Genomic DNA, 14,711 nt, shown 5'->3' on the forward strand with positions numbered 1-14,711 from the left:
TTTGGCGTTTATCTGCACAGATTTCAAAATCGGAATGAAGATAAACAGAAGCAACTTGCGTATGTGACTCTCGTACTCACATGCATCAACACATATTTAATCGGCTGAAGACACAATAGTCGGAATGTATGTTGCTTCCTTGCAGTTATTTCTTCTTGATCATCGTGCATCAGAAGTCCAGCAAGGTGTGTGTCCTTCAATGTAGCATTTCTTCTGAAGAAGATCCTGAGCGGGACAGAAGTCTTCGTAAGAGATCTAAACAGGTATGGAGTCTCTGTTTAGTGCAAAAGGACAATTATTGCACTACTTTCAAAACAAAAGTAAAAATTAGGCCATCGTTATTCAAGCTGCTACATGTCGGGTTGCAGATGATTCCATTGATGGTGTCCAGATCCTTGAGAAAAAACAGAGAGAATGTTACTTACCTGTCACAGGCTAGCTTAGTTTTTTGGAGAACATGAGGTGACATATTGGAGCCTTCATGGTAGACATGACGAGAGCTGCCCAGTGACACCTTCCAAGTGAGCAGTGCCAGAAAGACCAACGCCACTGATGTCATCTCAGAGATTCGCCTTTGGCACAGTCCGCCTTCTTCCGAGGGGGGCCTGACTTTTTATAGCATCCCGACTGCCATCCAGGAGTAGGAGGCAACCTTGATGGCCGTTCTCCAAGCTCAAAACTTGAGGAAATCATGTGACAGGAATTGACCCAGTGCACGCCTTTTACGATTGATTATTTGGTGGTCAGATCATGGCTTGAGCATCCTACAGTTCCTGCCCGGGAAGAACATTGGCGTGTTGGAGCAACCTTTCTACTCCCTCACCCTTCTGTTATTTCAAAGGGGAACACAAATAGTTTGTGATTTGACGTTGAAACGTATTTTTCATGATTGACACACACCACTTGACACACACATTGAATTAAAAATATAATATAATATAATATAATATACTAATAGAATAGAATAGAATAGTATAGAATAGAGCATAGCATAGCATAGCATAATATAATATAAACAAAAATAACATAACATAACATAACATAAACAAATATAACATAACATAATATAACATAATATAATATAATTCAGCTTTTATTTATGTCACATCATCTTAATTTTGTTTTGAGTGCCATGGATTGAACAAAAGAAGCGGGACAACACCACTACAAACTCCGTCAGTGAAAATTAACGTGATGGAACAGAAACAGATTTTGCCCCAAACTGCTTCCACAATAATGGAAGCATTATTCATTTTGACTGGGAAAAAAATGCAATATTTCTGAACTTTGATTATTTGAATAGAACTACACAGAGACTGCACATCTTATTAAAAAGTGGATCAATAGCAAGCAGGCCTTTAGGTCAAAACCGGAGAAAAACAGTCAAGGGAATAAATGAGAGATCCAAGCAAGCTCTTAATTGGCATAAAGCAGACAAGCATGTTGTGATGAGAGAGTTAATGAACGTGGATTCTTATTTTCTGCTCGAGGCAACATGCCACCTGTTGTTCAAGTTGTTGTGGAAGGATGAAGCAACATTGTTTCATTTCTTGCCTGATGCCTTTTGTCCTCTCCCTGTGGGCCGGTACCTTCGGGTAAAAAGGTTCCAAGATGAGGATGTGTTCATCTCCCACTGGTCTCCTTTCGTCTTTGTTGTTTTTTTTTAATTGTAGTACAACGTGTCCTGTTCCATCATTGTTCATTTGAACTTGAGACAGGCTGTCAAGGGATTCGGAGGTGGATGTGCATTTATTTTTTTACATCAAAAAAATCTTCATGATCTTTCTTATGATCATTTTACAATATTTGTTTAAATTTTTAACGACTTTAATTTAACAAGAGAAAATTTACCTTTAATACCGAAGGATAAAAAAAAACATGCAGAGAATTTTTTTTTTATTTTGAATGTCAGAATGAATGAAATGCATACAGTATATTTGCTCTCAAACAAATGTGATTTTATTTTAAAATTCCTAATACTTTAATTCAACAAGCCACAATTTTTACCTTTACTACCAAAGGATTAAAAGACACGCAGAGTAAATTGATTTAATTTATTTGTAATGGCAGAATGAATGAAATGCATACATACACAAAAACTCACATTTTATTATTTATTTATTTATTTGACTTCCCCATGATGTGTCTCTTTGTGTTCTTCTCAGGCCTGAACAATATGATGAAGCATTTAGGTACAAAAATGCAAAACAGTAATCCATAACTTGAGGCCTGGATAGCAAATATCTCCACAGCCACAGTGAATTTTCCCGGAGAGCTGATATAAGCCGGTACGAAGGCGATCCAAACTGCACAAAATGTCAACATACTGAAAGTGATCAGCTTAGCTTCGTTGAAATTATCAGGAAGCTTTCGAGCTAAGAAAGCAATGACGAAGCATAAAATGGCCAGGACGCCAATGTATCCTAAAACAGCCCAGAAACCCAAAACGGAGCCCAGTTGACACTCCAGGATGATTCTATCCGGATAGAGTATCATATTCCTAAACGGGAAAGGAGGTTTAATGGTTAGCCAAAGTATGCAGATGACCACCTGGATGAGGGTGAACATCACCACGCAAAGTCTCTGCTGCGTGGGTCCGAACCACTTCAAGAGCTTACTTCCAGGGAGGGAAGCTTTAAAAGCCATCAAGACCAGGATGGTCTTCCCCAGAACGCAGGAGATGCAAAGCACAAAAGTAATACCGAAGGCCGTGTGCCGCAGCATGCAGGACCACCGGGTGGGCCGACCGATGAAGGTGAGCGAGCACAGGAAGCACAACGTTAAGGAGAAGAGAAGCAGGAAGCTCAACTCGGAGTTGTTTGCGCGAACCAGCGGCGTTTCTTTGTGGCAGTAAAAGACGATCGTCGTCAACGTGGTCAGAAACACTCCCAGCAAAGAAAACAAGGTTAGAAGACTTCCCAGGATTTCTCCATAGGTCAAGAACTCGATTCCTTTTGGGATGCAGGCATCTCTGTGCTCATTGGACCAGAACTCTGGCGAGCATTTCATGCAGTGGATAGAATCTGGAAGCAGAAGAGTTTTTGTTTACATTAATACTTTTTTGTTCATTATGCCACATCTGGTTGAATTACCCGTTGAGTTACTGATTTCTCCTGCGGGACACATGATGCAGTCATAGCAACACACTGGATGTCCTTTCTGGAGAACCTTGTGGCTTCCTGGAAGACAGCTCTGACTGCACACTGACACGGGCACCTGTCACCCAAACACACAATTCCCGTACTTCCTCCAGAATACACAAGTAAAGCCTCGTAAACCTCGCTTCACCTCGGAGTCTCCGTTTCCCCACACCACTGGAACGTCACTCATGACGAACTGATGGCCGCCCGTCTTGGAAGCGTCATAAATGCCAACCGTCACCGCTTCCATGGTGCCTTTGTTTGTCATCTGCAAATTGACCAGTTCGTATCTGGCTGGCGAGTCGCCGTTACTGTCAAAATATACCCTCTCCCCTCCTGGGGTAGTAAAGTTCACCATGCTGAGATACTCCAGAACCTGGTAAAGGTTATTAAAGGACATTTGAAGTGGTTTGAACGTACATTTTAAGAATCAACTCCTCACCTGCCATGGCTGAATTTGTGCCGGATCGGCACAACTCCCATCGGGAAAGGGCCCTTGCCCTTCTTCACACTTGAGTAGGGCATCAAGAGCGTGGGCCACTGAATAAACGGACTTGTAGACATTATTGGTAAACCTCAACTCGGACAAGTCTGCGAATTGGAGGTCTTGCAAGCTCTCCAGGCCGCTGCAGGGCTTCTGTCGTCCCGCCTCGGTTGCGTTCAGGGAGCAGTCGAAGACGCCCTCCCAGAAGTCGTGTACAAAGCGGCTGTTAGGGAACCACGAGGGGCGGAGGTTGCAAAGGTGCTCCTCCAGCCCGGGGATCCGAGCCCTGGTGACGGTGAAGCCCAGCGAGCCCACCAGGACACTGTGCCCCTCGCTGTCAACCAGGGAGGGATCCGTAATCCAAGCTTCGCTGCCCACCCACTGCACACCTGTAACATTTCGCTCGTACAGCTCCTTAGCCAGCAACTTAATTTCTCGGTGAGACATAAAAGCCAAAATCACTTTAGAAGAAGCACTTTGGATTTTGGATGTTATTCTCTGTAGATCGGCAGGTGGACCAGAGGAGGAGAAGGCGTCCGAGTACTCAATGCACACACCGTATTCTTGGGCGGCTTGGGTGAAAGCAACGATGCCGTTGAGGCCGTACTCATTTTCCACGGCTATGACTCCGATCCAGGTCCAGCCTAAGTACTTGACCAGCTCTGCTAGTGCTTGGCTTTGGTAGTAGTCACTGGGAATGGTTCTAAAAAAGGTCGGGTACTCTTTCCTGTTGCTGAGACAGGCACAAGTAGCAAAATGGCTGATCTGTAATCACAAGGACAAATGATGCTGTGATAACGTATTTAACTTTGATGTCACGGAAACAGTTCTTACCACCGGAACATGGAATCGCCCAACAACTGGTGCAAACGCGATGGTTGGTCTGGACCCTGAATGTCCCAGGATGGCTTGCACTGTCTCGATTTTGGTGCAGTTTTCATCATCGACTTCTCCATCAAGGCCACTCAGCAACGCCATCGCGGCTCTCAGAATATCCATCGTCCCGCAGTCGTCGTAGATCTTGTAACCCAACTTGATGCCAGGTAGCATGTCTGGGTTTTTGTTGATCTCATTGATGGCGAAAATCATTGCCTGAGCAAATTTAAATTCCCTGAAATTGATACTGGGATGGCAAAAAATACACTTATAAATACAAGCAAGAGACTTGAACAGTATCAAACAGGACATACTTTTTACATAACCGCACTTCTGGAATTACTTGAAATGTATCAACCACAGAATCCTGCCCTGTGCGGAATGAGAAAATGCCTCCGATGACAACATCGCCGTCCTGCGCCAGCTCAGGCGGGAGCGCCGGTCCTTGCATGCGGCATACACACTCCACCCTCTTCTCGGTTAGCAGCACCAGCATCAGCAGGCTCAACAATGACATCGTGTCACTGTGCAGACCAGCCGGCCGGCACTCAACGTGGTTTTATGCACCCAGGAGGGAGAAGTTGTCATGGTTTGTCATCTCATACCTCAGGAGACCACAAGAAACCAAACAAATCCAAATGTGTTCATAGAGCAAGTCTGGATTTTATTTTATTTGGATGTGACAATTGGCTCTATAAGTAATCAATATTTCTATTATGACTCATACGAATCCAAACGGTGTCCCGATTGGTTTTCGGGACGATTTTACAGTCCCTTTAATTCTCTTCTTTGTATTCTTCTCAGGTTGCATTAGTATAATATAACATTTAGGTATAAATATACAAACGAGCAATCCAAAACTAGAGGCCAATATTGCAAATATCTCCACGGCAACGCTAAACTTCCCAGGGGAGCTGACATAAGCTGGAATGAAAGTGATCCATACGGCAGAAAAGATCAACATGCTGAAGGTGATCAGTTTGGCTTCGTTAAAGTTACCGGGCAGCTTGCGGCCAAGAAAGGCCAGAACGAAACATAACATAGCCAAGATTCCGATGTAGCCCAGCACAGCCCAGAAACCCACGACTGAACCCACAGCACACTCCAAGATAATTTTATTTTTAAACTCCTTGAAGTTCTTCAAAGGAAACGGCGGGGCGATTATGAGCCAGACGATACATATGACCACCTGGACGAGAGTGAACGCCACGACACCGAGTCTTTGCTGAAGAGGCCCGAACCACTTCATGACATGCCCGTCAGGAAGCGCGGACCTGAACGCCATCAACACCACGACGGTTTTCCCCAGGACGCAGGAGATGCAGAGCACAAAAGTGATACCAAACACCGTATGGCGTAACATGCAGGACCACCAGCTGGGCCGGCCGATGAAGGTCAGAGAGCACAAGAAGCACAACGCTAATGAGAGAAGCAGCAGGAAGCTCAGCTCCGAGTTGTTGGCCCTGACGATCGGAGTTTGCCGGTATTTGAAGAAAACACGAGCCACGGCGGCGGTGGAGAACAAGCCCAATAACGACGCCACGGTGAGGAGAGCTCCCATGACCTCGTTATACGATAGAAACTCTGCTTCCTTCCTCGTGCAGGCGTCTCTCCTCTCATTTGACCAGAATTCAGGGTTGCATCGTTCGCACGTGACCGAATCTGAAAATATCAGAACATTTAGTAAAGTCCAAAAACTTCTCAACAGGATTTGATGAATCCTACCTGTGATGTTGCTGAATTCACCCTCAGCACACCTCACACAGTCATAGCAGCAGACGGGCTTTCCTTTCTGAAGAACCTTTCGTGTCCCTGGACGACATTCCTTACTGCAAACAGATACCGGGACCTGCATGATGAAAGGGAAGTCGTAAGCACGTTTCGCAATCAACGTTGGCAACTTTGGAGCTCACCTGCTTAGAGTTCCCCGCCCAAACCAGAGACCGATTCTGCAGATTCAGCTGTTTGTCCGCCGACGCGTCGTAGAGACCGACGGTGACGAATTCAACCGTCCCATTTTCTGTTGGTTGCCAATTTATAATTTCATACTTAGCTGCCGGATCTCCGTTTTCATTGAAGAAGACCTCGTGGCCTTCTTTAGTTGTGAAATGAATCTTCTTCATCTGGTGTAAAATCTTAGGTGAGATACACAAGAGTGCTAATTAGCTGTTTTGTAAAAACAACAAAACTTTTGTTTGGACTTACTGCAAACGGCTCGAGCTGCATCCGGGTATTGCATGTGGTGTTACACCCAAGAACTTTATGGACTGCATGGGCCACAGCATACACAGCTTTATAGACATTGCTAAAGATGGGCATGAGTGACATATCAGTGAAGCTGTTCTGCGCGTCTTTGAGGTCTTCAAGCCCGTTGCAGTCTCCCCGATTCCCGACTTTTTTCGACTCAAGCTGACAGTTGAATATCGTCTCCCAGAATTGCCTGAACGTGTCATCACCGGATGAATTCAGACGTTTCACATCCAAGATGAACTCCCTCATACCGTCGACGTGGGCTTTCGGAATGGCCAACCCGAGGGCTCCGTTAAGGATACGCGTCCGATCCGAAGCTGCCGTCTGGGAATCAAAAATCCAACTCTCTGTGCCAACCCACTGGTAGCCGCTCAGGTTGTGATGAGACAGTTGGTGTAGCAAGACATCCAGATCCATGTGGGAGAGGAACGTAACGATCACCTTGGATGTCGAAGCCTTAATCACATTGATTATTTTTTGTATTTTGCCAGGTGGATCCGTCCTAAAGAAAGATACCGAGTACTCGAGACAAACACCGAGCCCTTTGGCGATCTCGGTGAATGTGGCCATTCCATTATTGCCGTAATCGTCGTTGCTTCTGATGGCTCCTACCCAGGTCCACCCAAAGTGTTTGACCAGGTGAGCTAGAGCTCGACTCTGGTAGTAGTCACTCGGGATTGTTCTCAGGAAAGATGGGTACTTAGTTTTATCGCTGAGGCAAGCACAAGTGGCAAAGTGGCTGATCTGCAGGAAAAGACAAAGGCGAGATTTATTTTAGGTGACTACAGCACACCATGGTCTAACTCAACCCACCAAAGGGATCCAGAAGGGTCCGACGGTGGTGGCTATGGCCATGCAAGGAGAGGAAGACGTCTCTCCCACAATGGCCTGCACCCGGGCTGGTCTGGGGCAAAGCTCCTCCAAAGGACCATCTCCATCCCCATTGGCCAAAGCGAGGGCCACCCTCACCCCTCGAGCAACGGAACCACAAGAATCGTAGATTTTATACCCGAGAGAAACTCCAGGCAGGAGATCGGTGCTGTTATTGATCTCCTCGATGGCAAAGAGCATAGCCTGGGTAAACTGGAAGCCCCTGAAATTCAAACTGGGCACAAAAGGTTTGCATTTGAAGGAACGCCGTTGAACCTGAAAGAGGTCATTTATTTACCTGGTGCACTGAAGCGACTGCGGTTTCTGCACAAAGCTATCCTGTCGGTCTTTCCAGCTGCTGTGGAGGGAAAAGATTCCCCCTAACATGATGTCTCCGTCTTTAAAGAGCTGGGGGTTCTCGGGATCTCCTCTGTGCCTGCAGATTGGCTGCCCAGCACAAGAGAAAGACCCGATTAGGAAGAGGTGGAGAAGTGCCAAGCCTTGCTCTGCCCACCTGTTGGTGTGTGTCATGGTTTCTGAAGCTAAACCACAGAGTGACCATTCAGGTGAATCCAAGCTAGGGTTTTTATAACTGAGCTGACCCGTGAGGTGGGGTAAGAGGATGGAAACAATCCAAAGACATGAATCTTTTTTTTCTTACTTTCAACATCTGCATCAAGCGGCTACGATGTCTGCATTTTTTCTATATGATATCTTGCGTGACGCTTAATTCTTTGAGAAGCTAGTTCCAAAAAAATCTAAGCTGGGTTCACCTTCAGATGGCAGGCCAGAGATCTTTAGGGTCCCCAGACTCCCAGACTTTAGGGTGAACCGAGGAAATTCCAACACTTACATCCACTTATTCTTTAATTTTTATCACTATCTCATTCATTGGAAATAAAACCAAATCTGGAAAAGAGGATTTAAATTCCACTTTTGACAGGTGATCCAAACAAACTTGCACACACGCCTGATTAGGCAGCTCATTGGCCCGTGCCATCTCTAAATTGCCCTTGTTTTTTTTTTCCACAGAAGGGTCTGATGAGGGTCACGTTTCATTAAAAACGAGGATGTTTGTGTGTTTGCAGTGGAGCAAAGATCTCAGAGCTCTCCCAAGGGTCAGCCAGGTGGGATGTGTACAAGGTCTGATGCCTCGGGCTTGACCTTGACTTACACCTGAGGTCCATAAACACTCACACAAACAAGCGGAAAAGTTCCTCGGGAAATTTGTGGCTCTTGACTTCTGTCACAGTTTGCTCTCGAAAATGCGAGAAAAGGCCATGTGGCTTTAATTGAAGAACTAGTACTTGTGCAAGTGTGTGTGGTCCCCTCACAAACACCATACGATGAACTATTGTGCTACCTTCTGGCAGTTTGTCGAACTACAGCTGCAATAGTACAGAACATATACAGGAATTAACCTTAATAAAGTATATGCCAGACTTCTCCAAGCATATTAAGATGATTTTATTTAATGTGCAAATTTGAGGTGTTATGGGAAAGTCAAAGTCATCCAATTAGCTTGTTTTGACCTTGTCCAGTGCTCCTTCAATTAAACGTGAAGTCAATTTATCTCCCACGTCGCACCTGATGAGCATGTGTGTCTCCCCAGCAGCCTCAGGCCACACGGCATGGTTCTTTCTGGAAACTCTTGCTTGTCTTTGCTTGCCTGGCGGCCCGCCGGGAATCAAGTCCGCTGAAGCGGTGCGTGCCCACCCGGTCGACACAATAACACGTTTAAGTGCATCCCAAGTGTGTGTTATGATCTGCCCTGCATGCCAGCTTATTATTACTGCTGAAGGTCTGATTAAAATGAAAAACATCACCAATCCCAAGGCAATCCCACAGCTGATACCTTCACTCTGTTGATTTGTCCAAGTTAGACATGCAAACTTTGAAGTGATTTATGTATATGTATGCAAATATATATAAATATAATATAATATATATTTTCTACACTACAAGGCGCACCTAAAAACCTCCAATTTTCTCAAAAGCCGACAGTGCGCCTTATAATCAGGTGCGCCTTATATATGGACCAAGATTGAGCCACTACAGCAGGCGTCTCCAAAGTCCGGCCTGCGGGCCAAATTATATATATATATAAACAAAGTTTTAAAATGGTCCATTCATTGAAGGTGCGCCTTATAATCCAGTACGCCTTATATATGGGCAAAATGTTAAAATGGGCCATTCATGGAAGGTGCGCCTTATAATCCGGTGCGCCTTATAGTGCAGAAAATACGGTTATATAATATAATATAATAAATATATACATACGTATGCACATATACATATATATATACGTACATACATATACACATACACGTATACACAGGTACGCACATATACATACATATATTTACACATTTATGCACTCATATATGTACAGATTGTGTGTGTCATGTACTATGTGTCTAAGTGTGTGTATCCATCCGTCTCTCCTTATCACTGAAGGTTGACTTAGGCCTACTCAGGCGTGACACGGCGAGATGACACGGCTAATGTCTCGTCTCAGTTTGGTCTAACGCGCCTCCTCGTTATGCTCGTTATTTACGTGGAAGCCGAGTTTCCTTTTCCATTGATTTGCTGACTCGGGGGAAATCAGTTCAATTTGCCGGTGATGCTATGTGACAGGGGGCATATACATTGAAGGCTATAAATGCGTGGTGCTTTGAAAAGTGCTTACACTGTGACAATGAAGCACTGTGTGAGGTTCTCGCTGATGCTCAAAACTAAATAACTTGTAGTCTTGAAAGTTTTTCCTTTCATTGTTTTAGAAAATATGTTTCAGGTTTGGAGAAAGCTCAGGTGCTGGTGGCGGAGAACTGAAGTGGTGGTCTGGAGCGTCATGTGGGTGTTGATCTTGTTCCCCCACCAATCCTCCCAAGATCAGTCGCAACATTGCGATGTCATCCCAGGTTCCATGATCTTGCCATATCTGGAGAAAAAGGGGGACATCATCCTGGGTGGGCTCTTCTCCCTACACGATACGGTGGTGGAGCCCAGCCTGACATTCACCTCCAAGCCTCCACCCACGGAATGCACCAGGTAATCGTTCGGAGCAGATGATGAGTCAGCGAATTTAATTGTTGGACGGTTTTGCTCGCAGATTTAACTTCCGAACATTCCGCTGGATGCAGACCATGATTTTTGCAATCGAGGAGATCAACAGGGAGGGAAAACTGCTTCCAAACATCACTCTGGGTTATAAACTCTACGACTCGTGCAGCAACCCCCACCAGGCTCTCAAGGCCGCCATGGAGCTTCTGGGAATCCAAAACGCCTCCGTGACCGAAGGAAAAGCAAAGCAAAGCATCTGCAAGGGGGGCGTACCTGCCGTGATCGGAGACGGGGGCTCCACCCAGTCTCTGGTCGTGGCCCGTTTCTTGGGGGTCTTCCACGTGTCGCAGGTGAGCGGGACAAACCATTTTGGTTGTAAATTGAAATTTTGGACTTATTTCGAATAAAAGTGGATTTCTATACAGGTCAGTTACTTTTCCAGCTGTGCTTGCCTGAGCAACAAAAAGGAGTTTCCTGCTTTTCTCAGGACCATGCCCAGTGACATCTTCCAGGTCTTCCGTCGTCATGGTGGGAATTTTTCAACTTCAGTTTGGACATGAATATTCAATTTTATTTCTTCTAGGTGGACGCATTGATCCAGCTGGTCAAACATTTCGGGTGGACTTGGGTGGGTGTGATCGCGGGTGATGATGCGTACGGTCGAGAAGGTGCAAACATTTTTGCTCAAGAGGTGAGTCCGCAACAACGGAAAATTGGTAAAAAGAATAAAGTTGTATTTTGGAAACACTCTACATCACAGGTTCGCAAACTAGGCGCATGTGTGGCCCTCCATGACATCATCCCCAAGAACCGAGCACCTGAGGTGATCTCGTCCATCATTTCCAATATCCGCTCTTCCGGGGCCCGCGTGATCTTGGTGTTCGCCGTGGAACAGGACGCAGCGGCGCTTTTTGATCAAGCCCTCCGGTGGGGACACATCTTTCTTTTTCAATTACTCCCGAGTGTGAGATTCTGCAATTCCATCATTACAGAGAAGGTCTGGACGGGATCCAGTGGCTAGCAAGTGAGGCTTGGAGCACGGCGGCTGTCCTCTCCACTCCCAAGAAGTACTTCAGCATCCTGCAGGGCTCCATGGGGTTCGCCATCCGTCGAGTCCACATCCCAGGACTTCGGGACTTCCTGCTCCGTCTGCATCCATCCAACCCTGACGCTGTCAACGACCCGTTTCTGATACCATTTTGGGAAGAAGTTTTTCAATGCAGTCTGAGCGAGGGAAGGGTTAAACCCCCGTGCACCGGCGCGGAAGATCTCAGGACGGTGACGAATATCTACTCGGATGTGTCCCAGCTGCGGATCTCCTACAACGTCTATAAAGCGGTGTATGCGATCGGGTATGCATTGAGGAGTGTGGGGGGCTGCGAGGATGGCAAAGGTCCTTTTGCTCTTCAGACGTGTGCCAATCCACAAAGCGTCCAACCGTGGCAGGTACGAGTACGAAATACACGACTCGGTCATTTATTCTTATTTCAGGATAAACTCAAAGTGTGCTAAAATGTTTCCATTTGGTGCATCAGCAACATCACACGCCACTCCACCCACTTCTATTGGAATAAAAATAAAATAAAACAAACAAATAAATAGACAGTAAATTTGTTTTGAATTATCTAACAATATTGTTTCTCTTTAGCTGCTTCACTATTTAAAACAAGTGAAGTACTTCAATTCCTTTGGGGATGAGATCACCTTTGACAAGAACGGCGATCCGGCCGCCATGTACGATTTGGTCAACTGGCAGCTGAGACCAAGTGGTGGGATCGAGTTTGTCACCGTCGGCAAATTTGACCAGACGGTCAAAGACGGACAACAGAAGCTTCGAATCCAAAGCGAGGACATCGTGTGGAACGGCAACAAGACCCAAGTAGAGACATAACTTTTAACAACTATTTGTTTTAGATTTTGGATACAGCTCTTGGATTACCTAGCATCTGTACCTAATGAAACGTCTCGTAACTGTGTTTGTTTTGTGTGACTGTAAAGTTGCCCTCGTTGCACAGGTCCCGCTATCAGTATGCAGTAACATTTGTCCGCCCGGCACCCGCCAGGCCATCCGACCTAACTTCCCTATCTGCTGCCATGATTGCGTGGTGTGTACAGCAGGGGAGATTAGCAATCAGACCGGTGCGGATCCTCGCTCCTCCTACGTGACAAGAAGCTCCGCTGTTAACCTTGCTCTGTATTTTAGACGCCATAGAGTGCACACGCTGCCTGCCCGAGTTCTGGTCCAACGACGAGAGGACCGCCTGCATCCCTAAAGAGGTGGAGTTCCTCTCGTTCAGCGACACCATGGGCATCACGCTGATGGCCATATCCCTCATGGGTTCCTTCTGCACCTGCGTGGTGGTCTTCGTCTTCTCCTACCACAGGAGCACCCCGGTGGTTAGGGCCAACAACTCGGAGTTGAGCTTCCTTCTGCTCTTCTCATTGACTTTGTGCTTCCTGTGCTCGCTCACTTTCATCGGTCGGCCGTCAGAGTGGTCGTGCATGCTGCGCCGCACGGCTTTCGGTATCACCTTTGTGTTGTGCATCTCTTGTATTTTGGGAAAGACCATCGTGGTGCTGATGGCGTTCAAGGCCTCACAGCCTGGAAGTCGAGTCATGAAGTGGTTTGGGCCCACACAGCAAAAAGCCATTATTAGTCTTTGCACTCTGGTTCAGGTGAGGACTATTCATAGACTACATTTTGATTTAAAATAATCAAATAATCAAATAATAATAGCTTTCATTCAGATTAAACTTCAAAAAACAAAATTTATCCCCCATATTTTAATTTTGATAACCTATCTTGCAGGGTCTAATTTTTGTTAACTTTTTATTCCTCTAGGTGCTAATCTGCACAGTATGGCTCACCGTGGCTCCCCCGACCCCTCACCAGCTGATTCCCCCCAAGAGCGCCGTTGTCCTTCTGCTTTGCGACGTTGGCTCGCCCGTGGCCTTCAGTTTGGTCCTGGGCTACATCGGCCTGCTCGCCTGCCTCTGCCTCGTTCTGGCCTTCCTGGCCCGGAAGCTTCCGGACAATTTCAACGAGGCTCGCTTTATCACTTTTAGCATGCTCATCTTCTGCGCCGTGTGGGTGGCCTTCGTGCCCGCCTACATCAGCTCCCCGGGGAAGTACTCCACAGTCACGGAGGTGTTTGCCATCCTGGCCTCCAGCTATGGCCTGCTGGGCTGCATCTTTGCACCAAAATGTTACTTGATTCTCTTTAAACCAGAAAAAAACACCAGGAAGCATCTCATGTCCAGAATGGAGAAGTTTTAAGAAGCAGTTTGCTTAATCAAAAACTAGTTAGAGTTCATAGATAATAAAAAAGAAATAAAGATCTTCTACATACTGGTCTAATACATTTAAGCACTGTATTTTGTGATAGATGATAAAATTGTATTACATTCTGCCTTTTAAGCTTTTGTGATATTCTGGACATAATAGGGGAATTTTCTTTTTCTTTTTTTATTAAAAACCATATTTTCTTTTTATTTGACCGCTAGGTGGCAGCAGAAGCTAGTGGTGCACTGCCTTCAGCGAAGTTCAGCCATATACAATGTAGTAAAAAAAAAAAAAAAGGTGAACCTAATTTTATGCAAATGTTTCATAGTGGCAGTTTATTTTCATTTGATTGGAATAATTTTAAATTATTTTCAGTTCTTTGTGGTGCCATTTGACTTGTTGGAGCCACATTAGACTTATTGGAAGCTCATTAAGAGGCAGAGGCTCACTAAAATAAATCTGGTGACTCCATTGGCACTTTTATCAAGAATTCAGCCATTTTCTCAATTCACCCTCCATACATTGTGATTCTTTAATGACGGAAGTTGCTGAACACAAGTGTTCCAAAAGGGAGAATTCTAGACAAAGTACAAACAAAAGATGACTGTGAAATAAGTAACTCAGGTTTTCTGTGAGTTGCGGCAACAGACAGATTTTCAAAATAACAAAATAAACTGTAGAAAAATCAGGCTTGGACAAAACAGCACAAAGCACAGCATGGAGGAAAACAAGGAAAAGATGACAC

At 45.5% G+C, this 14,711-nt stretch overlaps 3 protein-coding genes across 3 annotated transcripts; 1 reads left to right on the forward strand and 2 right to left on the reverse strand.

Moving 5' to 3' along the window:
• Positions 1-2,118: 2,118 nt before the first annotated feature.
• LOC148395655 (extracellular calcium-sensing receptor-like) lies at positions 2,119-5,017 on the reverse strand. The gene is made up of 6 exons (XM_088381373.1): positions 4,827-5,017; positions 4,459-4,747; positions 3,583-4,389; positions 3,289-3,516; positions 3,093-3,216; positions 2,119-3,023 (listed from the first exon to the last, which is right to left on the reverse strand). The coding sequence occupies exons 1-6, from the start codon at positions 5,015-5,017 to the stop codon at positions 2,119-2,121; spliced, it is 2,544 nt and encodes an 847-aa protein (XP_088237499.1).
• A 204-nt stretch (positions 5,018-5,221) lies between these two features.
• LOC148395656 (extracellular calcium-sensing receptor-like) lies at positions 5,222-8,007 on the reverse strand. The gene is made up of 6 exons (XM_088381374.1): positions 7,919-8,007; positions 7,564-7,855; positions 6,706-7,494; positions 6,414-6,635; positions 6,226-6,349; positions 5,222-6,162 (listed from the first exon to the last, which is right to left on the reverse strand). Exons 1-6 carry the CDS (start codon positions 8,005-8,007, stop codon positions 5,222-5,224), a joined length of 2,457 nt encoding a protein of 818 aa, XP_088237500.1.
• A 2,398-nt stretch (positions 8,008-10,405) lies between these two features.
• On the forward strand, positions 10,406-13,960 carry LOC148395657 (extracellular calcium-sensing receptor-like). The gene is made up of 10 exons (XM_088380679.1): positions 10,406-10,671; positions 10,733-11,033; positions 11,109-11,195; positions 11,267-11,374; positions 11,444-11,610; positions 11,676-12,129; positions 12,332-12,562; positions 12,699-12,822; positions 12,887-13,359; positions 13,526-13,960. Exons 1-10 carry the CDS (start codon positions 10,406-10,408, stop codon positions 13,958-13,960), a joined length of 2,646 nt encoding a protein of 881 aa, XP_088236805.1.
• The last annotated feature ends 751 nt before the right edge of the window (positions 13,961-14,711 follow it).

This window comes from Syngnathus floridae, chromosome 7, assembly GCF_059516105.1.
Source record: "Syngnathus floridae isolate MCC-2025c chromosome 7, RoL_Sflo_1.0, whole genome shotgun sequence".
Classification (NCBI taxonomy): domain Eukaryota; kingdom Metazoa; phylum Chordata; class Actinopteri; order Syngnathiformes; family Syngnathidae; genus Syngnathus; species Syngnathus floridae.